Below are 24,609 nucleotides of genomic sequence, written 5' to 3'. Positions count from 1 at the left end.
TGATTACAGAAGTTCTGAAACACATGATGTAACATGAAGATTCTTCCCTTGATGCTAGAAAAGGGATGACATACAGAAAAAGGATATTTGAATGAACATCTTTTCAGTGACTTCAGTCAGAGTGTCCTGAATTTGCATATATTTGCATGTGTAATATTTACATGTGTAAACAAAAATTGGTGGTTTTTTTCTTACTAGAAGCCTGGAATGTGTGTAGTGGAAAATACAAAACTGAGCTTTGACTTGGGGAAGGACTGAAGAGAAGAGAAAAAAAGGGAGTGAGAAGAATGAAGCAATATGGTTCTGCCTTTTAAACAGACAGGCACCTGTGTCAGTGCACTGTAGAAATTGTTTAGGCCTTTAGCTTCTAGGCATAATAATATTCAGTCTTCACTAGCTTCTCTTGTCTCTAACATTATCTCTTTTCTTTTTGCATTGGTGAGTTGAAGCGTTATGTTATTAGGGACAAAAAGTTGCATAATAAATCCTTCATGATTTCAGTATCACAAAGTGGCATCACAAAGTGGCAGTTTTGTGTACATGCTGCAAGAATACCTGGTTTTCAGTGGTAGTTTTTATACATCAGGTCATTCAAAGATACTAATTTCTTGCGCTAGCTGTGACTGAGTGCAGCCATCCAACCAATTCCTTATCTACCAAGTGCCTGGTTTAGAGACAAGCATGTCATGTGGGATGGTGTCAAATGCTTTGCACAAAACCAAGTAGGTGACATCAGTCACTCTTCCCAGACCTACTACTGCTGTAAGTAACCCCCTCATAGAAGGCCACTAAATTTTTCGGGCACAATTTGCTCATCGTGAAGCCGTGTTGGCTGTCACAAATCACCTGGTTCTTTTCCATGTTCCTTAGACTAGTGTCCAGGAGAATCTGCTCCATAAGCCTGCTGGATAGCAAGAGGAGGCTGGTGGGCCCATAGTCTCCTGGGTCTTCTTTTTTACCCTTTTAAAATGTGGGGGTTATGTCTCTCTTTTTCCAGTCAGTGGGAACTTTGTAGGACTACCATGACTTCTCAAATATGATGGATAGTGTCTTAGCCATTCTCACTGCCAAATCCCTTGGGTCCTGCAGATGTATGTCATCAAGTCTAATGGGTTTATGCACCTTCAGGTTCCCTAGATGGTCTTGAACCTGATCTTTTCCTACAGCATGTGGTTCTATGTTGTTGGCTCTCCAACAAATATTGAGGTGGTTGAAGCCCCCCATGAGGACCAGGGCTTGTGAATGTGAGGCCACTGCTATCTGTCTGTCGAGGGCCCCATCCACTCTGTCCCCATAGCTGGGTGTGTGTAGCAGGATTATAATGTTACCTGCAATTGCCTCCCTGTGCTCTCAGTCAGCTCTTCATCCATCCCCAGTGAAATTCTATATGCTCCAGCTGGTCATTGACATAGATAAAAACACTGCCTCCTTGTGTTCTTTGCCTGTCTTTCCTAAAAGAGCCTATATCCCTCCGTTCCAACACTCCAGTCACAGGAGTCATCCCACCATGTCCCTGTCATGCCAATAAGATCCCAGCCCTGCACAATCATATTGTCTCTGCTTATTTTTTCTGCTTTTAATTTTTTCTTTGTTTATTGTTTTGTTTGTTTGCCTTGTTTCATTTTGGGGTGTTTTTTTTTTGTTTAGGATGGTGAGCCAGTTAGACCAGGAGTAGCAATGACAGACCTTGCTACTGGGTTGTATACGTATGGAGCAGTTATGGCTGGTTTACTTCAGAGGCATAAGACAGGAAAAGGACTACATATTGACTGCAATCTCCTGTCAACTCAGGTAGGAGTTGTAAAAAAATTGCTTTTTGTTTTATAGATGTTTGAACCTAAGAATACCATTTGAATATAAAGTGCATTAGTTAGTATAACTAATGACAACAATAATAATGGCATTGGTGATCATTTTCTTAACCTGCCACTCTGCTAGTGACCATTTTATATGACATGGTTATTGTTACTACTGCACTAAGTTTGGTTTTCACTTGCTGCAAAGGACTGCCATGTTCTGTGAAAACACAGGTTAATAAAGGTTTGTAATATCACTGAGATTGTAACAGTTGTAGTGAGTAATTGGAGACAGAGAAGTCTAAGTGGTGAAACCAGTGTTGAAAGGAAGGCTTTAGCAATGGGTCACGTAACTTCTAGAGCAACTGAATAATTTGTGCAAAATCACCCAGAGTATTAAAGTATCACCCAAGTTTCAAAGTAATGTAATCCAGGAGGTCTGCCTTTTGGCTCTGGGAGTTAAAAGAATGAAGGTTGAAGATGCAGCATTTTTCCTAGGCATTAAAGGCAAAGCTGTTTTGTTCATGCAAGATACAGCATGTACTACATATAATGAGAAATTTAACTTTCTTCTTTGAAAATTTGAACACCACTAGTGCAATGATTTATCATTTCTAAAAAGCAAGTGGCATTGATATGAGCTGCATATGATCAGATGATTTGTTGTCTTGCTGATGATATGTAGGTACTTGCTGGTAGCAACTGGGAACATGATACAGAGGAATTTTTGTTTTCGATTTAAAATGTATGTCAAAATTGTATACAGTCCTAATTACAGCAACTACAGTGCTCCATTGTTTTAATCTTTATTCAACTATATTTTTCTTCACATTATACCTGTCAATACAGCTGAGAAATGACAGTGCCCATTGTGCTAAAAGTTGGCCCAGGTATGAGCAAGAGGTTGGACACCTATATCATTGCATGGTAACAATGATTGAGACTAATGATTGAGTTTGCTCTTGTTTTAGTGCCTACTGCTTTTGTCTGAATAACTGTTGAAATCAGAAAGGAGGGGAAATCCTTGCTTGAATCAATAAAGAACTCCTTTATTTCAGAACAAATGTTTGTAAGAACTGAACTTAATTATACTTAAATATATTTGCAAATGTTGTCTCCGTATTGGAAAAATGCTTAGAAAAAAAACAGTTCAGAAAATTTTTAGAATGTGTATTGAATTCTTATTAAATATTTTGTATGTATGTGGAAGTAGGGGGGGTTTCATGTTTAAGGTATTGTAGTGTTATATATTATGGCAGCTGCTCCTTGATCTTTTTAATTTCTAATTTTATAAAAATACTGTTGATAATTTTTATTGATTTCAGGAGTCATTCTGGGAGGGGTGTATGCACGTAATTCCTTGTTCCACTGGTTCTTGGCCTTTTTTTTTTAAATGAAGTCTTTTTGATTATTATTCCATATTTTATCAAATCTTGAAACCAAGAACAGTTGAAGTTAGATTTTTCTGTAGCTCTCTTATTTTGTTATCTTATTTGTCTTTATAATCTTTTTCCTTGATTAGGGTAGATTTGTCTATGCACGGAAGTGTTCTTATATTGCAAAATTTCCATCTGAACTTCCACATCATCATCCTTTAGGCCACTCACTAGCATACACAAGGAAGAGATTGAAGACCTGGATATATGTTGGTGAACAAAGCATGTCGCATGGTGTTTGTCTTCTACATGATTAGTTGAAGCAATGCTAAATAGTCAAGGAAAAGCTTATTTGTTTTTTTTAGGTTTTTTTTAAACAGTAACCCCTTTCCTGCTCATTATCAAATTATAGTTATCTAAAAGTTATTAAGAAGTAATTCCATAAATTCACACTCTCATTGAAAAAGAAATGTTTTTATTTACTTCAGTGTTGGGTAAATGAAATTCAAATAATTTGGTATATTGGAACAGAATATGGATAAAAGATGTTATTCAGAAAACAGCTCTTTTGTTTTAGATGACCCTGTTGCTTCAGTCCAAATTAATTTTGGGGTGTTGGCCCAAGACTGTAATGAGAACATCTATTAAATTGGAAGAAGTATTTATGGATGAGGTTCTAAAGTAAAAAAAATAAAAACATGTGATTAATCCCATTAAAAAGATGTGTTAAAATGAATGAAAAGAAACATAAGTGGCAGCTGAGTCTCTCTCAGAACATCTAGTTTCTTGGTTAGTTTTCTTTCTTTGTATAAGACTGGTGCTTACTTATAAGTCTTTAGGGGGAATGTCTCTACTAAGAAAGTGTAGTACAAATCTGCAAATGTAAACAGATAAAATACTCTCACAATACTTCTGATGGTAATGAGTTCTTTTAAATTAAGTTAGACAATTACTGTGATGTGATCAGGGTCTTTAAAGACACGTTTCCAAAAAGGTTTTGGTTTTACCTCCCAACTAGGTATTGAAAGCTAGCTTTTCCTCATGTGATGAATGTTTAAAAAGAAAGACTTTTTGAAGTTTGTCATGGATGATGCCAAAAAAATAAGGAACCTAAAGTTTTAGACATTCAGTTTATTAGGTTCTTGTTGGCATTGATTAATGGTAGGATCTAGTGGTCAAACAGAGACATCTTGATCACTTTTCCTTCAGCAAGAGTTTTGCTGAAGTGTGGTAATTTTTAATGAGGAAAAAAGGAATCTACTATGTGTACTGAACCATCCTATTTATAGTGTTTTGACAGCAGGGTCTTATATGAAACTTCTTGGTTTTGCCAGCATTTCATGCACTGAGCTAATATAACAGTGTGGTTGGATCTTTTGTTCATCCCTTCATCTGAACTGAAAATTGTGAGCCCAGGGGTTAAGTCACTCAGGTAATTAGAAAATCTTGAAAATGGTTTGGTTTGTTTTATACAGAAAACTCCGCATCTAAATGTCCATCTGTGTCTGTGCTATCACTTTTCTGCATGCCTTGCATAAACGCAAGAGGTTTTTTGGTTGTTTTTTTTTTTTTTTTGGTGGAGGGGAGAGCTGGAAAATGCTTTTGTTACGACTTTCCTACACAGACATGCAAATAACAAAGAGCATTGAACTGAATTCAGCTGCCAATAAAACTGATCTGAAACTTTTTAAAGAACTGTCCCACTGACTGGCAAGCTAGTTTCTTATTTGTTATCTGTGTAGAACCAAATTATAAGTGAGACCCTGTTCTGTCAAAAATTAGTATTTTTATAATATCTTAAAATATGTTTCTTTCTTTCAAATTCTGTGTGTTAAACACTTATTACTACCAAACAAGATTTCTTTCCTCACAACAAAATAGGATTCTAACATTTTTTTGGAACAAGAGATATGGTAACTCTTAGGATGTGGTTTTGTAGTGAGCAGAAACTTTCTATATCTCTCATCTATAAACTTTTAACCTGTGTCATACAATTCCTTTGAAATTTTGACTTTTAGATGATTCACAGTTGTAAGCTCCAGATCTTTCAGCATCTAAATAGTGTCCTTTAGATGATACTGGTAAATAAGAAGGAAGTGGGGTTTGGATTTGGTTCCAATTATGCAATTGTGCCTTTTCTTCTGTTGTGGCTTAAAAAAATCTCTTGGACTTTTAATATCCTTCCTGTATTTAATTACGACCAGGCTCCAACAAATACTGTAATAAGTTGGTTTCATTTGGATTAAAAATCTGCAAGAAATATTTTACATATAACATTTCTGCAGTTCTGAATATATTTTTTACCAGATTCCACAGAGAGAAAAATATGGTTAATATTGTTTGTATAATATGATTGTTCATCAGACACTTCTCTGCTTCTAATTACTATGTTTTAGTTTGTATTTGCCATAGCAAATATCTTCTTAAAATGTTGAAGTGACTCTAGAAAAACCTAGAAAATTGGTATAAATTATTTTCTTTATTTCATTTTTGTTCTTAATTAAACAGCTAATTTACTGAGGGAATGATGAGGGTTAGAAGCTATTAGTTTTTGTTTCTGCCTCACATTTTCCCATGATGATTCTGTTTAAGGCGTATCTGTTTAAGGTACTTTCAGTGCTATCTATTCAGGGCTTTCATGGCATGTCTTTTAGCAATTATTGAGTGTAGGTGGAACTGATAACAGTTGCATACTGTGTATGGAACATACAAGGCATCATAGAATCCCTGATAAATAATTTGTATGGAAATATCAGTCTTGGAACTTAAATACTGCTCAGGTGTCTTCACTGTATCTTGTTGCTTCTCTGCTTGCTGAGAGTCATGAGTTGAATGAATACCAAAATACCAAAAGAAAAATCATCTTTTTTAAAGGTTATTGCTTCTGGTGATTTTGGAGGCCAGCTATGAGGACTGTTACACAGTTGTCTTGTTTTTGGGTATGGTTTGAATAAGTCCATTTTTTACAAGCTAATAAAGCATCATCTTTGCAAAACATAGTATTCTTAATCTCCATCATAATAAAAAATTGAGCATGTGCTGTATGGAGATTTTTTTTTTTTTTTCACTGTATAGCTCTCATATGGAAAAATAACAAAATCTGAATTAATGTGAACATTTCTTTAAACATATACTGCACTTTACACATTTCTTGGCTTGTATTTTTGACAATTTCCATTGAGGACAGCTGTATAACTAAGAACAGAATTTATCCCTCTGGGTTTTAAGCAGCCAGAATTTGACTGAATAGACCAGAATACCATACACACATGACAGTAACTCAATTTCATATTGGCCTCTGTGGAATTTGTGTTTTGATTTCTAATGATTAGTTATGCAGTCATTGGTAGAACATCCTCCAACTGGATCTTGGTTTTATTTAGAGGCTTTCTTTACTCTGTAAAGAGAATAAATATTCAAATTGCTAGGGAATTTCTTCTTTAAATGCTGCCTAACTGTAAATTGTCTGTCTTTTTGTCTTTGCTACCATTGTTCTTGTGCTAAAGAAACCAAGTCTGAATGAGTTGCAGCTTCATTTTCCTATATTGATCTGCCTCTGTCATTAATTAGAGAAAGACTAGAAAGGAGATAGGAAAAATATGCCCCTTTTTTACTTAAATAAAAAAAAAAGGATGCCTGGGATGGGTAGGGGAGAGAGTTTGAAGACAAAGGAAGACATTTCTTTTAATGAGTTTTTAATTTAGATGACTTTTAAATAAGGGTGTAATCTTGGAAATGGAATCAAGATGTTTATTACCAGCAGATCAGATTTCAGAATCATGCTGAGTATTAGGAGAAGGATAACCTGGGTAAATGAAAAGAAAGGAGAATGATTTAAACAACTAGTACCAGAATAAACACATTTAGTGTACCCCAAAATCTCACCTGCTTCTCTAAACTCATAGAAGTTTCAGAAGTCATTCTATAAGTTCATCAGACTAGGATAGAGGCTTTCAACACATTGTGCTCCATTTTTAAATGTAAATAACAAGTAAAAGGGTTGTAACTTGATGGAAGAGGTTTTAGCTTTATGTCATAGAAAATTTTAAATTAAGACTGCTGATTTTTATGTGCTGCTGAACATCTGGAAATCTAATAAACCTTAACAAGTGTGGCATTTTTGGGTATGGTGATAGAACTCTAGCTAAGGTTTCAACACTGCTTAGTTTGATTACTTTAGGAAACTCTCATTAAAATTTCTCTGTAGATTATAATTTACTTTTTAAAAAAGGTAAAGGATGATGCTGAAACACATTTGAAATAATTACTTCCTTTGGTCTGCTGAGGTCCTGCTGTCAGAATTTCTCTTTTTATTCAACACAGTATTGTTTCTCTATTCAGCATTGGTTTTGGCTAATCAGTTAGACTGCAAACAATTTAGAGAAGTGTCATGTGGTTAGGCCAAAAGTCACAACTTATTACTTACTATGTTATAGTGAAAGCTGTAAAAAGTGTGTTCAGACTCTAGTTTGGGACTTCTAAAACCCCTCTAAAACAGGTATCCATTCAACTGTATAAAAGTCATAGAATCATCAAGGTTGAAAGAGACCCTTAAGATCATGAAGTCCAGTTGTCAACTCAGAACTACCACTATAATCCCTAAACCACTAAATCACATCATCCAGATCCAGCCACCTCTTAGACATCCCCAGGGATGGTGACTCCACCGTGGGCAACCTATTCCAGTGCCCGACCACCCTAACAGTGATTTTTTTTTCCTGGTATCTGAATCTCCCTTGTCTCATCTTAAGGCCACATCCTCTGATCCTCTCACTGCAGACACAGGAGAAGAGGCCCATCCCCACCTCACTACAACCTCCTTACAGGTAGTTGTAGAGAGCAATGAGGTCCCTCCTGAGGCCCCTCTTGAGAATAAACAACCCCGGCTCCCACAGCCATTCCCCATAAGAAATGTTTTCCAAACCTTTCAGAAGCCTTGTTGCCCTTCTTTGGCCACAATCCAGCACCTCAGTGTCCTTTCTAAAGTGAGAGGCCCAGAACTGAACACAGTACTCAAGGTGTGACCTCCCAGTGCTGAGTACAGGAGGGTGATCTCTGCCCTGGTCCTGCTGGCCACACTGTTCTTCATACAGGCCAGGATGCCACTGATCTTCTTGGCCACCTGGGCACACTGCTGGCTCACACTGAGCACCCCCAGGCCCCTTTCTGCTGAACAGCTCTTGAGCCACTCCTCCCCAAGCTGCATGGTCTTGCTGGGACCTGAATGCAGGACCCAGCACTTCCCTTTCGTCCTCATCATGTTGTCCTCAGCCCACTGATCAAACTTGTCCAGGTTTCCCTGCAGAGCCTTCCCTACTCTTGAGCAGATAAACACTCCTACCCAGCTTAGTGTTTTCTGTAAATTTACTGAGGGTGCCCTGAATCCCCAGGTCCAGATCATCAAAAAAGATGTTAAACGGGGACCAGCCCCAAAACTGAGCCCTGGGGAATGCCACTAGTGACCCATCACTAGGTGGATTTAGTTCCATTTACCTCAACTCTCCAGGCCTGGCCATCCAGCCAGGTTTTTATTAACTGGGGCGTTCACCCATCTAGGAGAATGCCGTGGGAGTCTGTCAAATGCTTTATTGAAGTCTAGATAGAGTACATCCACTGCCTTTTCCTCATCTACTCAGTAGGTCACTTGATCGTAGAATAAGATCAGATTTGTCAAGCAGAACCTGCCTTTCATAAATGCATGCTGGCTGGGTCTGATCCCCTGATTGTCCTGCATGTGCCATATAATGGCATTCAGGATGATCTCTTCCTTAAACTTGGTTGGAAGGGAAGTCAGGCTGACAGAGCTGTAGTTCCCTGAATCATCCGTCAGCTGCATCCTTTAGATTTGCTAATTTCCAGTCAGCTGGAACTTCTCCAGTTAACAAGGACTGATGGTAGAGGATTGAGAGTGGTTTAACAAGTTCTTTTCCTTCCCTCGATGCTCTGGGGTGGATCAATGTGGCCATAAATGTGGGTGCTTAGTCAGAGTTCAGTTATTTGTAAAAATTCCTTGCCTTGCTTTGAATGAATTTGGTAGTTCTAGATTTCTCTAATAAATATATTTGAAGTTATTTGTGTAGATTGAATTAAGAATAAATTCCTTCTTCAGGGTATAATTTACAATGTTGCCACTAAAAAAGTATTATGTAGAAGTGCCATATTTTGACTCCAGACTCATTGGTAATACTCAAGTTAAATAAAACTTTGGACCACATTTCTCTGACTTGCATGCTGCGTAACAGCTTAGTAAATGTACTACATCTGCAATGTGAACAGCATTAAAATACTCAAAAGAGTGTTATGGGCATTGCTTAATGCTGCAGAGGCACAGAAATGATAATCTTGTAAAACGTCCTATTTCAAACATTTCATTTAATTGCATGGATTTGTTTCTTGTGACATCCCTGTAGTGCATTAGCACCATTAGCACCATTAAGTACTTAATGGACAGTGAATGGAGATTTTCAGTGTTAGAACTAAAGCCATTGTTGTTCTGCCGAGGTAATACTGTAATGAATGGGAGATTTCACTGTGATACCAGGCAGACAACATTTGCACATTTCTCACACAACCAAATAGACATGGCTTGTTTCTTCATGTGCCTCCCTGTGTATCAAATAAAAAGTCTAAAAATTTACCTGTTTGCACTGCTGCAGCTGTTGAAATTACTATTATATTTTATTTTTGTATTTGTTCACTACAGATAAGATGAAAATGACAATGTCAATAGACAAACACACCTAAGATTCTTTTTTCTGTGCAAGTACTAATGCTGATAAATGTGGAGAACAAAAAGATGAGTGGTGTAAATGGTTAGATGTATGCATATTTTCATTGTAAATGGCACTGTTGCTATCATAAGATCAAAAGTGAAAAGTGCCTTAATACAGCAGGTTTTGGATGTTGAGAGCTTTCCATGGATAAGCATCCTTATAACTGATTAAATAAAATTAATATCCTTCACAAAGTGTATATAAAATCCAGTATGGAGCCTCTGGATGCTACACAGTTGCAAACAAGAATAAAAATTGCTATAGTTATTCTGATACCTGTCTTCACAGGTAATTAAATTTTATATGAGCAAAATCTGTTTGTCTTTATCATATTTTTGCGCTTTCTTGTTTCCATTCTCAGTCATCAAATATAGCTATTATTTTTAGAATAGAAAAGGATCATTTAGGTTGGAAAAGAACTTTAAGATCATCAACTAATTCAGCATTGCCAAGTCTACCACTAAAGCATGTCCCAAAGTGCCACATCTTTTAAATACCCCAGCGACTCCACCACTTCCCTGGGCAGCTTGTTCCTATAGCTGACAACCTTTTCTGTGAAAATTTTTTTCCTATTATCTAATCTAAACCTTCTTGGTTTAGAGACCTTTTCCTTTTGTCCTATCACTTGTTGCCTGGGAGAAGAAACTGGCTCCCCCATCTCACTACAGCCCCCTTTCAAGAAGTTGTAGCAAGCAATAAGGGTCATCTCTGAGCCTCCTTTTCTCCAGTCTGAGCAATTCAAGCTCCCACACCTGCTTCTTAAAAGACTTGTGCTCCAGATCCTTCACCAGCTTCACTGCCTTTCTCTGGACATGCTTCAGCACCTCAATAGCTTTCTGGTAGTGAGGGGCTCAAAACTGAACACAGGATTTGAGGCTGCACCAGTTCTGATTATAGAGCACTGCCCTGGTCCTGCTGGCCACACTGTTCCTGATACAGGCCAGGATGCCATTGTCCTTCTTGGCTACCTGGGCACACACTGGCTCATGTTCAACTGCTCTCAACCAGCACCCCCAGGGCCTTTTCTGCTGGCCAGATTTCCAGCAGCCTGTAGCACTGCCTGGGGTTGTTGTGATCTTGTTGTGCAGGATCCAGGACTTCTTGTTGAACCTCATACCAGTGACTTTGGCTCATTGATCCAGCCTGTCCAGGTCCTTCTGCAGAGCCTTCTTACTCTCCAGAAGATCAGCACTGCTGCCCAGCTTGGTGTTGTCTGCAAACTGACTGAGGGTGCATTCAGTCCCCTTGTCCAGTGTGTTGTTAAAGATGTTAGACAGAGTTGGACCAAATACTGAGCCCTGTGGAGCTGGTGACCAGCTGGGTGTAGCACCATTCACCATCACTCTCTAGGCCCAGCCCCAGATTTCCAGCAGCCTGTAGCACTGCCTGGGGTTGTTGTGATCTTGTTGTGCAGGATCCAGGACTTCTTGTTGAACCTCATACCAGTGACTTTGGCTCATTGATCCAGCCTGTCCAGGTCCTTCTGCAGAGCCTTCTTACTCTCCAGAAGATCAGCACTGCTGCCCAGCTTGGTGTTGTCTGCAAACTGACTGAGGGTGCATTCAGTCCCCTTGTCCAGTGTGTTGTTAAAGATGTTAGACAGAGTTGGACCAAATACTGAGCCCTGTGGAGCTGGTGACCAGCTGGGTGTAGCACCATTCACCATCACTCTCTAGGCCCAGCCATCCAGCAAGTTTTTTTATCCAATGAAGAGTGCACCCATCCAAACCATGAGCAGAAGAAGACTGTGAGAAAATATCAAAGGCTTTACTAAAGTCCAGATAGAGTTTGTGGCTGACAACAGCCACAGTTTTTCCCTCATCCACTTAGTGAGTTACCTTGCCATAGCAGATCAGGTTGGTCAAGTAGGACCTGCCTTTCTTAAACCTATACTGGCTGGGCCTGGTCCCCTGGTTGTTGGGCATGTGCAACATGATGATCCTGTGCCTGAACCTTTGTTCCTTCCTGTAGAATATGCAGCCTCCCTAGATTCCTTTGTCCTACAGGACTTCTTCCCAAGGGACTCTCTCAACAAATCTCCTAAACAGGCCAGAGTTTTCCCTCTGTATTTCCAAGGTAACTGTCCTCTCCTTCCTTCTGCAAGAATTAAAAATTCTATCATTTCATGGTTGCTATGCTCAAGACAGCCTTCTACTCCCACCCAGAATTTCCTCTGTCCACAAACAACAGGTCCAGAGGGCTCTTTTCCTAGCTGGCTCTCACCAAATGCATCAGGAAGTTATCTTCCACACGGTCCAGACTCCTAGATTATTGACTCTTTGTTGTGTTGTATTTTCAAGACATATAGTATGTTGAAATCCCTCATGAGAACAAGGGATAGCAATTGTGAGACTTCTGCCAGCTGCTCATAGAGTATTCTGTCTTCCTTTTCTCCTGATTGGGCAGTCTGTAAGGCTGCCACCAGGATGTCTGCCCTGTTAGCCTTCTTGATTCTTTCCCATGAATACTCAAGCCTATCCTCACCATCATTTAGCTCTAGAAAATCAAGAGACAAAATGTGTTGTAGTGTTAGAGAAACCTGAATACAATGTTGCAGAATAAACTTTTTTGTCAGTTGAATTTTGCCTGGACTTGGTAGAGCTGTGTGAAATACAGAACACAATGCATTTAATATTTCAATGCATATATAGTCTTTTTTCAGAGAGAATAAAGTCTTAAGAAAATTGTAGAAATTTACAGCTAAAGTTGTCTGATATGTCTGATATGTCTGATATGTTGATGTTATCAACATCTGATTTCATTTGTTAGAACACTGCCAAAGTTTTAACGGTTTTGGCTGATTTTTCTATGTCATGGAAAAGAAAAGGGATTTGTTTTCAAAGTTACTTTAAAAATTATTCATCTGTTTCCAGGATCACATTATAAGAAAATCCACTGATAGGCTTTTTGTTTTTTTTCTTTTTTTTCTTCATGAGAAACCACTTCCTTCAGGTTTTGGATTTTGCACTGAGTATACAGACTAACTTTGGAGTTCTTGGATTTTTTTAGGCTTAATATTCTCCTTAATAGTTGGTGGTGGTTTTTTTTTTTTTTTTTTTTTTTTTTTTAAGTAACAGGTTCTTTAGTGACGTTCCTTTGTAATTATGAAGCTGAAGTAGTATCTTTCTTTAAGGTTTCAGAAAAAAAAAACCCCTAGTATTTTATCATAATCAAGAAAATTAAATTTATTCTTCCTTTTAGAATGTGTCTTTCTTCAACTGGAACTCATTTAAAAGAAATAATTTTTTTTTTGTTTCCTTTTTCTCTCTAATGCCAGTGCTGTATAATAGCTTCTATGGTCAGGATTTTTATTTTTGATCCTCCACCTAAAATTCATCTGAGTGTGTAGAAGTTTATTTTGTTTGTTTGTTTGCCTATTTAATTGGAGACTAAGGAAAGATAGGAGTCCATTTAATATGTACTTACTCTTGAAACATACTTTTGTAATTACAAGTCCTACATCTGTTAGTTGCATCAATCTTTGCTATTGTTAATGCTAATTGAATCTTAATCAGGAGCTGATCTCTATGCTATGGGAAGAATCCATTCTGGTCTTTTATGAGCTCTAAATAGCTCATTAAAAAGAATTTTTAGATCAGTTCTTTTTTTGTTGTTTCATTTCACTGAACGTAGCAGTTCTCTGTGATGCAGATGCATTGCGTTTTTGAAGATGTTTCCGTTTCTTTATCTATATAGTCTAAACTTATTTTTGATAAAGTAAAAGATGTTATCAGACATAATTTTCAGGCAAAAAAAGTATTTATACAACTGTATACCTTAAAGTCTGTTTGCTCTTTTTATCTATCTTAACCTTTGAGAATTTGTATTCTAGATAAGTTTTACAAATACATTACCTCTTATTTTCTTATTGAGTGGCTTGGGGGGTTTTATTGTTTCTTGTTCAATTAACACTTTCTAGGGCATCTTTTGTGTGACTGTCATTTACTGTGTGCTATTGGTCAGGTGACTAACTTGAATCAGCAAATCCCCCATGCTGCATGTGACTGCTAGCATGGATTTGTATACCTGCCTACGTGTCTGGTTGGAACGTACAAGAACAGGGCACTATAGGAGGTCTGTTTTAAAATTCTAGTTATTTGTCATTAAAGATCTCATTTTATCTTAACAAGACTATAGCTGTGGCCAGAATTATGCCATTTATGGATACTTCAGTGCCAGGAGTTTTCTTTTGTGAAGGGTGAATTAATGATAATTTCCTGGAGTTTTTCATTAAGAGAAATCGGTGTCACTGAGTAGAAAACACAAAACTGGAGCACGGTGTACATTACATGACCACAGACGTTTTTCAAAAATTCTCTTTAATATTATTAAGCCTTGGCTTACATGATAGTAGTTTTACTTTTTTAATTTAAATTTTGCAGGCCAGACCTGCTGTTTTGATGAAGGAACACCATGGATGAAGCAGTAAAATCTTGCTTCTTTGTGGGCAGTGGCTTTGCTGTGTACTTGCAGGTGGGAATGTCTGCCCTGCCTATAGGTGTATGCCACTCTTGAACTGATTTTTACCTTCTGCAAATCTCTCAACTTCAGGTTAGATGGGCGGCCCTTACAAGCCTCAATGTAAGGTGATGTTTGTTGGTAGCACCTGGTAGCAGGAACCTGGGTTTCCTGCTGGACCCCTGCATGATGGGCTGCCTTGAATTGTGGCAGCTCTCTTGCCTCTGCACAAGGCTGTGGTTTCTGCTGCCCAGTTAATTCTTGCAAGAGTTTGAAACACAATTCCCTGTGTAAAAACTGATAGAACACTGCTGTTCTATCAGTCCACTGTGGTATAGTGCCACATCCTGAAACAGCTGGGTCGATGCTTAGGAATTGTGTAATTAGCTGGTAGAGTGGGGGTTGCCTGGTAGAGATAGAGGTTTTGGGTTTTGATGTGGAGTTTTTGTGTTTTTATATAATGAAAAAATTACTCAAGAAGCAAGAGCTGAGAGTCACTTGATGCACCTGTACATGGAAGCAGCTTCTATAAGGACAATAGGGGATAACTGCAAAGCAAAATTAGCCAAACTTAAATATTACCAGTGTCAAAATACTTATTAGGGAAAACATAAACCAGTAAAATAAGTCATTAGGTAAATACTAGCATAGGATCAGTGATTTTAAGAGACCTTTTATAGTGTGCACCAAATGTGGATTGTGATCTTATGTTCACATTTTTCTCGTGTAAATATTTTTTTAATATGTCACCAGAAGTATGGGAAAGGTGTAAATGGAAGATTATTGGCCTCTGCACAACAGAAGGCCATGGAATTTTCTGGAATGATTTTTTTTCTTACAAAGCTGTAAATTAATAATTGTGTTGCTACTTCTGTAACATTGCATAAAATAAGTTACCTATGCCAGTGTAAAAATGCCTGAGTCTCGAAGTTAATAAGTCTACATGCTTACTTTAAGAAAAAGCAAACAAAGAATGAGACAGAAATAAATTGACTTGGCTTAGAGTCAAAGCATTGCTAAGGTATGTGGCAAGACAGCAGACACAAAATTGGAGGGAGAAGAAAGTAAAGAATATAATTAAAATGTTATTTTCTCTTTCCAGTTACCTGTCTTCTTTTGTTATTCATATACACTAGTTGAAATTGCATGTAAATGATTGATTGACTCAGCAAACTCATTGTAATAAATTATGTTTGATGTGCTATTTTGAAAAAAAATCTTTTGAAATTCTGTCTCTTTTCTTTGTCTGCTGACCTTGTGGCTTTTAATATCTTGTTTCCCATCTGTCTGATTTCATCGTAATCTCAGCATAACTTTTCAGACCTTAATGCAGCTCTCTTTTTGTTCTGATTTAAGTAAGTCTGTTACACAAATATGGGATTTGGCCATCAACAGTAACATTAGAAAGGAATGTTGAAATACGTGTTCCCTTTACTGATGTGAAATAAAGAAACGTTTATCTGTAGATATTTGATAATGCATATTTACAGTGCATAGATCTGTCTCTACAAGCAAAGGAATACAGAGATGTCTGTATCATTGCATTATATCTGCTTTAATGTTGTAAGTTCAAAGGTTACTTTTGAGATTATTTCTTAATTAAAGGAGAAAATAAATGGGTCTATAAGGTTTCAGGAAAACAGTTTTAAGTATAGATTTTAAAGTACTTAGCTGAATATGTAATGCAGATGTACCTAAACTCCAGTTTGAGAGATTGATTGTTTTATAGGTGTTTCTACTGCAAGAAGTGTCTCTATCAGTGAGGTCCTGAGTCCTGAATTACAGGGGAGTTTGGAGAAATAGACTTACATTGTTACAAACATTTTTTTCTAAAGGATATAATGTCTATAAAAATGTTCATTTGGGATATCTTTTTTATGCTTGTACTTCAGCAGTTTGCTTAACAGCTGTAAGATATAGGTAGATCAATTATTTGTGTTCTTTATTAATTACATAAATTGTATATGCTGAAAAGTTTTTTTGGACCGTGCCTTTTTAGTGGGACTAAAACTTTGGAAAGACCAAAGACAATGAACTGAGCCAGGAAGATAGGACAGGGAAAGGCATGGTAAGGGAAAGTTTCATGGGAGAGTAGAAATAGAATTGTCTTTAAGTTTGCTGAACTTGTCAGAAAGTTATTATGAATGTGGCAAAAGGCCACAGAGTTCACTGAATGGTGTATTTTCACGTAAAACACAAAACATTGACATATTTACTTTATTTTGGTCTATATAAGCTTATTTGTTTGGTGATGATACTACAGCTACTGCTAATAATAATTTTTTTCTGGCTAATTTGGCTCTGACTCAAATCAGAGAAGGAAGTCAGAGGAAGCCAAAAACCTTTTTCGTTCATGATTTATTGATAAAACAAAAATGAGCAAACCAGTTTTACAGGCTACATAGGCATATGCATTCAAGCAAGTGGTCAGTACATTGACTGAAATGGAATTATTCTTCATACTAAGTACCAAGGTGAACTGAGACCTTGATATGGTCCAAGCAACTGTTAGTTCCAACATCGCCATCTTTACTATGCTCTGACTTCCCTGGCATTTTTGGTCTCTTGCTACTGAAATAAGTATGAAGCAGCTGCTTTAGTGGTCAAATGTCAATATCTAGTGAGCATTATGTTTTAATCCCTTTTTTCTTAATGTACTGTGAACAAATGCTTTAAAGAAATCGAATGTGTATTTTTTTTCCATTACTGAAAATAGTACATTCGTCTCATCAAGGAAGCTGAAGCAATTTGCAACACTGTGTTAAGAAAATATATTTTTAGGGATAAAAGTCTTTTTGTGAAGAATTCTGTTTATGAAACTCCAATCCCTAATTCTATAGTATAGAATGTAGAAACAAATGGATATCATGAAATCTTGGCTCAATTACATTTAATATCAATATTTTGGGATTCTGTTTCACTAGGTTTTAATTCACTATGTCCTTCCTGGAGTTAAGTTTGATACAGCGTTTCCTGTAAGGAAAACGTGGAAAGTTAAATGCATATTCTTGGTCTTTAGAAGTAAAAGCTGGTTGTAATGGATTCATCTCACCTGTCAGTGAAACTTGTGTGTAATATGTCAGCTGTGTAGTGTTGCATGCAAATACAGAAGAATATTTAATGAATAATTAGATAATTTCATCATTACTGCAGAGCCGTTTGCTGTGGTAGAGAAAGTATCACTGTGGAGTATGACCCCAAAGTGAAAAAATGGCCGGAACGATGGGTCAAGGCTATGTGTTATTAATAAATGACACACTCTTGTAACTCATTAACTCTGTCTATAATCATGGTGTTTCATTCTATATTGCTGAGAAAAGTTGCAGACTAGGGAAAAAATTCTTTCTAGATACTTCCAGTTCCATTTCCTTAACTTCTGAGATTTTCCTGGGGACCAAAGAGCAGACATGGTTCAACATTTTAGCCAAATGAAGTAACACTGGGCTATAAACAGCTGGACCTGAAATCCAGCTACAAAATGTTTTCCAAAAGTACTCAGGAATAAAGAATTGTGTTTCTAGTTAGTATATACAAATACAATTTTTGTCAGTAGTTAGACACTTATTTGCTATATATTTTCTTAATTTTTCTGCTGTACTAAATTGCTGCATGCATGATTTACAGTTAAATATTTTCTTTAAATGTGACAGTGACACATTCACATTTTCTTTTCAGAATATCTGGAGAAAGAACAAGGAAATGAAATGGCTTTTGATTCCTGGGAATTCTGATGTAATTCACATATTGGAATATGAATGGTGGACTCTGAATTAATTGTGTGTTTTGTTGTAGACTAGACTGACTAGTAGGCACAAAATATTATAAACAGTTTGATCATCAAAGCAAATTTCTTTCATCTAATGGGAGAAATATGGAGAAAATAATATTTTTGGAAAAAATTGTTCACATGGTCTGCTGTTGAGGCAAGAACTTGCACTAACTGGTGCAGCTAGTTAACAGAATAAAACAAATGCACTGTGTCTGATGAATGAGTGATAACCTTCCATGGAAACTGTAATGCTTTATTGTGTTACTTGGCTTCAGATATCATCAAACACTGTATTCCCTTCAAGAATAAAGAATAAGGAATTGCCATGGATTATAAAAGAACCACTGATTTTCATGCATTACTGCATCACAAACTTTCTTTTCTTTTTCCTAAGATATAATCATACTTATATATATTTATACGCTCACATTCTGGTTCCTAAGTTAGTGTGCTATATTTCCTTCAAAGTTAATACTTTTCCAACTATGTCTGACTAATAATTTGCTAAATCTCTCCTTATCTTCTAATGACAGATGATTTCTCAAGGCCCATGACTTAATTAATATTACAGAATATGTGGGGAGCTGAAGAATTCAGAAATATATTCCATAGCTTGGACATGTAAAATGAGAAGCATAGGAGAAAATGAAAAGATAATCTTGTAACTGAGGAAAAAGTCTTTGTGATTTAAGCATAGGATTGAGGTTCAGGAAATGGTGAGTTCTATCCCACAAATCTGTCATGCTTCCCACTATACTTCAGACAAGACACTACTGCAGCTGACTATTCTGCAAAATATTTAGGGAAACACTGTCTTATCTCTCAGTGTAGTTTAATGCTACATACATCCAGTATTTCTGGTGTTATGGGGAACATATTAATTTTTGAGTTTATGGAGTTGTTTTTAAACAAGCACTGTAGCCTGAGTTTTTCTCATAGTAAAAAAGCATACAAAATATATAATGTCTAAAGGATACTTTTGTGACATAAATATGTTAACTTATGTATCTAAAGCACATAGAAAGAAATCTCAGAGAAATTGTCAATAAAGTTTTAGCTTTCCTGAATACTATACTTTTTTTCTATTTTCAGGTTGCATGTCTCACTCATGTAGCAGCCAATTACCTTAATTGCAAAATTGAAGCAAAACGCTGGGGTACTGCTCATGGGAATATTGTTCCATATCAGGTAAGCAGAAAGCATTAAGGTCTTTTCCCTTGGAATTCATTTTTTTATGTATTATGAGATTGAGAATCAACTTTTCCTATGACCTGTAGTCTGTAATGTGTCTGTGTAGAGGCATGACAAGGTTCTGTTGTTCATTGTCGTTTCTGCATTTTGCATATTTCTTCATCAGCAGTAGATTAGTAACAGGACACTGAAATAGATCAAAGGTGTTTGCTGAAACTGGATGACTTTAAAGCTAGCATGATGACTTGATTGGTTTTCACCTAACAGAGAAACCTTTTTTTTAAGGGTTACCTGACTTCCATTCCATACCAGTTATAAACTGAGATCTTTCAATTTTTTCCCTCTGTATGTTGGTGTTTTTATCTTGTGAGCTACAAGAGCAGTATAAATGACAAAGATAACTGGCAGTGCTACATATTTGTAATTTCCTATTGAATTTGCTACAAATCACTGCCTCAGTGAGACAACAGGTTGATAAAAAGAATTAAACAGAACTCAGATTTCCTGAGCAGAATTCATACTCTGCTACATCTAATGAAGGGTTGACATTCCTTAAAATAACATGACCTTCATCATGTAAACAAACACAGGAAAAAAAAATCTCACTGCAAGTTTTATCTTACTTTTGACCAGTACGGTAAGGTCTTCTAGTAAACAAAAAAATTTGTTCTTTTCTAGCTCTTCATTTTGTGTTCTTAGATGGAGGTCATGTCTTACGGAAACTTGAGCATATAATTAATTAAGAAAAATCTATTTTTTATTTCATATTTGTTTGCATTTCTTATCAAGTGGTCATGTTTGTATCTAGCTAGGCAAAGCCTGTATTTCTTAATTTATGTCCAGAGTCCTTTAAATCTTGAGAGGGGCAGTTTCCAGCATTTGCTTGGGATAACTGCACCTAAACACTGCTGAGTATCTTTACCCTCTCCTTTTTTTTTAGAGGACGTGAGGGAAATTTAGTGTAAAGTCTTCCCAGTGGTGAAGATCATGGTGATCATAATTGAAAGATTAGCTCCTTGTGGCCATAAAATCTGACACAAAAATTTTTTACTATTATGCAGAACTCTTTCACTAGCTAGTAACACCCAGACCTCCTCTGGTCTAAAACCAAAATGAGCTGGCTTTGGAAGGACTAAATCTACTTCATCTAGGAGACTTTTTCCAATACTTGTAATACTGCACAATCAACTATCTTGTTATGCATTAGCTACAACAAATGGCAAATTGTCTCAGACCAATGGGGAGGTGGTGTGGCTCTTTCTGCAAGAATTAGTTTAGTTCTGCAGTATTCTTGTCTCCAGTGCTGCTGGTGTAGCAGTATGGATGTGTTTTCTAGAACCAGCTCTTATGACCCAGTGTAACCAAGTATTTACACTCTGCTGTGTTTCTGTGATGTGACCTTTTGGTGCAAGCCTTTTGAACTTTAGTATGTTGAAAGTACAAAACAAATCTGAAGTATCTGAAGTTTGTATAAGCAAACCCAAAAACCTGACTAAACAAAGCATTTTATCTTCATCATGTGGCATTTGGGTGAATAACTGAAACTTGTGTTCTTTTATGTCCTTTTGGCTTTTGTTTTTTCCCAGTCAAAATGAAAAACATACATTGAGTATCCTTTGTTTCTTTTTTCATAGACAGCTCTTTAGGTCTTGGAGATTGTTTTAGCTGTTTTTTGATTTAATCTTGATTAGTCATTGTGAAAGTAAAAATTTTTTTAAAAAATATCCTAATAAAATTATGTTTCCTGTGTTTCTGGGTGTTGTTTCTGTAGTAGGTATTAGAAACATTACCTCAATATTATAAACAAATTTAATCTAATTTTCTTGTTCATAAACCAATAATTAGGGTGGATTTTTTATGGATGGAGTTGTGTGTGTATGTGCCTGTGGCCTAACATTGCATCAGCTACCATCATTGCAATTATGATTGTAACCATAAGAATATTTTGGGTTTTAGAAGTTTTTTTTTTCCCTTTACTAACCTAAGCTATACTTAGATTGCAAAGTTCTTCATAAACTTGGCTTAACCCTCACTGTTGCTATTGTACTAGTTTTACAGTTTCTCATACAGCTCATTTGTAATATTGCAATTTGTAAAATAGAACAGATCTCTGATACCTGACTTTCAGTCCTAATTCTACTTACTGAATATGCTTACTAAGCTAATGACTTACACTAATCTTTGCAAAATTTTTTTCAAGATACTTTATGCAAGTGAACTACAATTTGTTCAAATAATGAAAAACACATTTCAGAAAATTGAATTTCTATATATTTCAGAACAATTAGGTAGTGGCAAATTGTTGTTTTTTCACATGTCCTTTATTTTGCTTTCTCTTGCTGTATTTTGAGTACTTATACAGGTAATAAATTATGAAGTGATACAGAGCATGCAGTCCTGTAAAAAGTGTCATATTATGTTAAATCATGGAGGATTGGGCAAGCAAACATGAGATCCTCTTATAGATATTAAAAAGGCAAAATCAAAATAATTTACATCATTTTTTTCAGTGTGAGAGATGTCTGATCAGAGTTACACTGAAGCACTGACCAAAATAATAAAAAACCCAGTTAAAAGCATCCTAAAAATGTACATAAAAAGTACTTTTTTTTGCTTACAATTGTTACAATAAGTGTTCTGTGGTAGCTTTTATTTTATTGAGCTTCACCCAAATAAATTTGTTCAAAATATCTTTGCAAATAGATCTATTTTTTTCTATTTACAAGGCAAATTTACCTTTGACTGTATCTCTGTTATTTCACTGAATTTCGCTATTGCTTCTTGACTGAAACACTAGCAGCATAATTTGTCCCTGAATGTGTTCTCTAGATTGACCTTCATTACTTTTCTTTGTATTTAAATATGTAAAAATTAAGCATTATTGGGAAGATGGGTTTTCTCCCTCTCTGAAACTATTACCATCTTTGGAAATCTGTTTCTGGTCTGGTCTGAGATGTTAAGTTTGGTGTGCAAGGGCTTTCATATTCTTAAGGTTTTTCTCATTTGTTGACAATGTACTGACTTTGTGACATGATCATCTGAAATGTCTGAGTTTTCAGTTCTCTGTGTTCATTACCAGAAGCCAAATAAAAGGATGTGAATATCTGTTGAGTATGTAATGTCTCCCAGGGTTCCTGTAAAACTAACTGTAAAGGTTTACCACAGATTTTCAATGGAGGTGAAATTTGCAATGTGCCACAAAGATGAAGTACTCTAGATTCTTATCAGCCAAAATCAGAAATAGTTTTCTGAGTCCTGAAACCTTAATGAGAAATGACTTACTTTGAGGATATCTGCTGTTTAATCAGAGCAATGTAGCTTCAATATGGCACCCCAGTGATAGTTAATGTAATCAGATCCCAATTTGCTTGGTTTCAAGTGTTAAAACACAAACCTTAAGTTCTGGGCTGTATCTTCAATATAATTAGTACAATTTTTAAAAAAAACCAATTTCTATAATGAGACACCTTGTTTAGCAACAGCTGCTCCATGATTATCCAGAGGAAATCAAAGCTTAAAAGCATCCGATTTACATAATTGTGCTGAAAAGTAAAGTTCTTACTGTCTTTCACTTGGGGTGATAAGGTCTTCCCTCATTCTAATGGTTTCAGTAATGTAGCTCTCTTGCCTGTACCATGCATGAGATCTGGACATTCACTTTTTCATCTTGAATTGGCCCATTTGGAATTCATTCTCCTGAGAAAATCTATCTGTCTAACTGGAATGTTTGCAAGTTGTTTCATGTGGCAGCTTGTCACCCTGCCATCAGACACCCTGGGCAACTGGGCAGAGGTAAACTTTCAGCAAATGTATAGAGCTGTTTCCTCTGAGGCCATAATGATGGAAGTCTATTTAGAAAACTGAGAAACCAAGTTCTTGCAGATATCTAATGAATATGATTTTATTTTTGTTCCAGATTTTAAGACTCACAGGGTTTTCTCAAGTATAGTTAACTTTATTTTTGGAATGTGCGAAGGGCACAGCCATTCTAAATGGAAGTTAAAAACATGAGACAGTAACCAATTACCTTTTCTGTTGACTGACCTATGCATTTTAATAACTCATCAGACCTAACACTAATGGTTTGTTTTTACAACCTGACTTAGATTCTTTAAGCATCAACTTCTGCTTGTGCTAGGCATAAAATTTCCTTCATATGAGGAAATTATCTTGGTGTCAAAGTCAGTTAAATATATTCTGCAAATCTAAGTATAAGCTCACAAGGAAGTGAAAGGTATGAGGTATTAGGAAGATGAGCACAGTCTTAGATAAAATATCTCTGCATTATTTTTATCATCTGCATCTTATCCTTTTTTGTCATAGAGTTTCATACTGTCTAGGAGTCTTAGAAAGAAAATCTCACGCATGTCACTTGTGTCTCATGACAGGAACAGAGAAATTTGATTATTGACCCGATTCATCTGGCAGAGACACTTTCCACACAAAGGCACAGTGTGCATCATTTTTTCTAACTCAGTTCTAGACAATCTCTCAGAACTTCAGTCTCCTTTATTTTTTCTTTCAGTGAAGAGGACAGCAGAATAATGTCAATCATTTAGAAATTTCAAACTGCTTATTCCATACAAGAATGGTGATATGTACTCATTTTCTTGTCTGTCTTTATGTGGTTTTGTTGGATACTTCTGCAGTTAATGACTCTTGGAATCAAAAGCAACAAAGAATAGAACTTTGATTATTTGCAAAGTTTTGTTTTGTACATGAGACTCTCCTTAAATTCAAATTGGAAGAAAATCTTTCTGCTCTATATTAACCCAGTCTAGGAGAAGATAGAACTTATGCACAGGAAATATAGTAAAATACAGATATTTTTTGTGGAGGGAGAAGTTTTAAATTCACGCAATGCAAGATGACCCTTTTTACTCTGCAAACATTATCTACTTAATACTCATCTGGACTACTTAGACTGCCTTGGGGCTCCATTTTCCTATATTTTTCTTCTAAGCATATATACCACTAAACATGAAAATCAAATGTATTCACAGATCAACTGACTAGAAACTTTGTGTTCTCAAGCAGCAAAGCGTGTTCTATCACACTACATGGATAATATTTCCAAAGAACAGTTGGCCATCCTCACAATCAATGTTTACTCATACGAAGAATACCCAATATTTTAGTGGCCTTGATCTACTTATCTATACATTAACTATCTCCTTCCTTTATCTTATCTTATCTTTATCTTTATCTTTATCATCTTTATCTTTATCTTATCATCTTTATCTTTA

The 24,609-nt window shown here is 36.3% G+C and overlaps 1 protein-coding gene across 3 annotated transcripts in view; it reads left to right on the top strand.

Annotated features, from left to right (window-relative positions):
- The window catches only part of SUGCT (succinyl-CoA:glutarate-CoA transferase), a 316,450-nt gene that overhangs the window by 43,871 nt on the left and 247,970 nt on the right, over nucleotides 1-24,609 (top strand). For 2 of the 3 annotated variants that reach the window (XM_041466798.1, XM_041466795.1), the window contains 3 exons: nucleotides 1,648-1,791; nucleotides 18,079-18,135; nucleotides 19,265-19,360. In XM_041466798.1, coding sequence (XP_041322732.1) covers nucleotides 1,648-1,791; nucleotides 18,079-18,135; nucleotides 19,265-19,360 — 297 coding nt within the window. The remainder of the gene's footprint in view (nucleotides 1-1,647; nucleotides 1,792-18,078; nucleotides 18,136-19,264; nucleotides 19,361-24,609) is intronic. The other variant, XM_041466797.1, reaches the window with a different exon arrangement.

The sequence above is a fragment of the Pyrgilauda ruficollis genome, unplaced genomic scaffold (genome assembly GCF_017590135.1).
Source record: "Pyrgilauda ruficollis isolate IOZ18807 unplaced genomic scaffold, ASM1759013v1 scaffold2, whole genome shotgun sequence".
Lineage (NCBI taxonomy): Eukaryota > Metazoa > Chordata > Aves > Passeriformes > Passeridae > Pyrgilauda > Pyrgilauda ruficollis.
The sequence above is the reverse complement of the archived record's forward strand: the minus strand, read 5'-3'. Positions and strand labels throughout refer to the sequence as shown.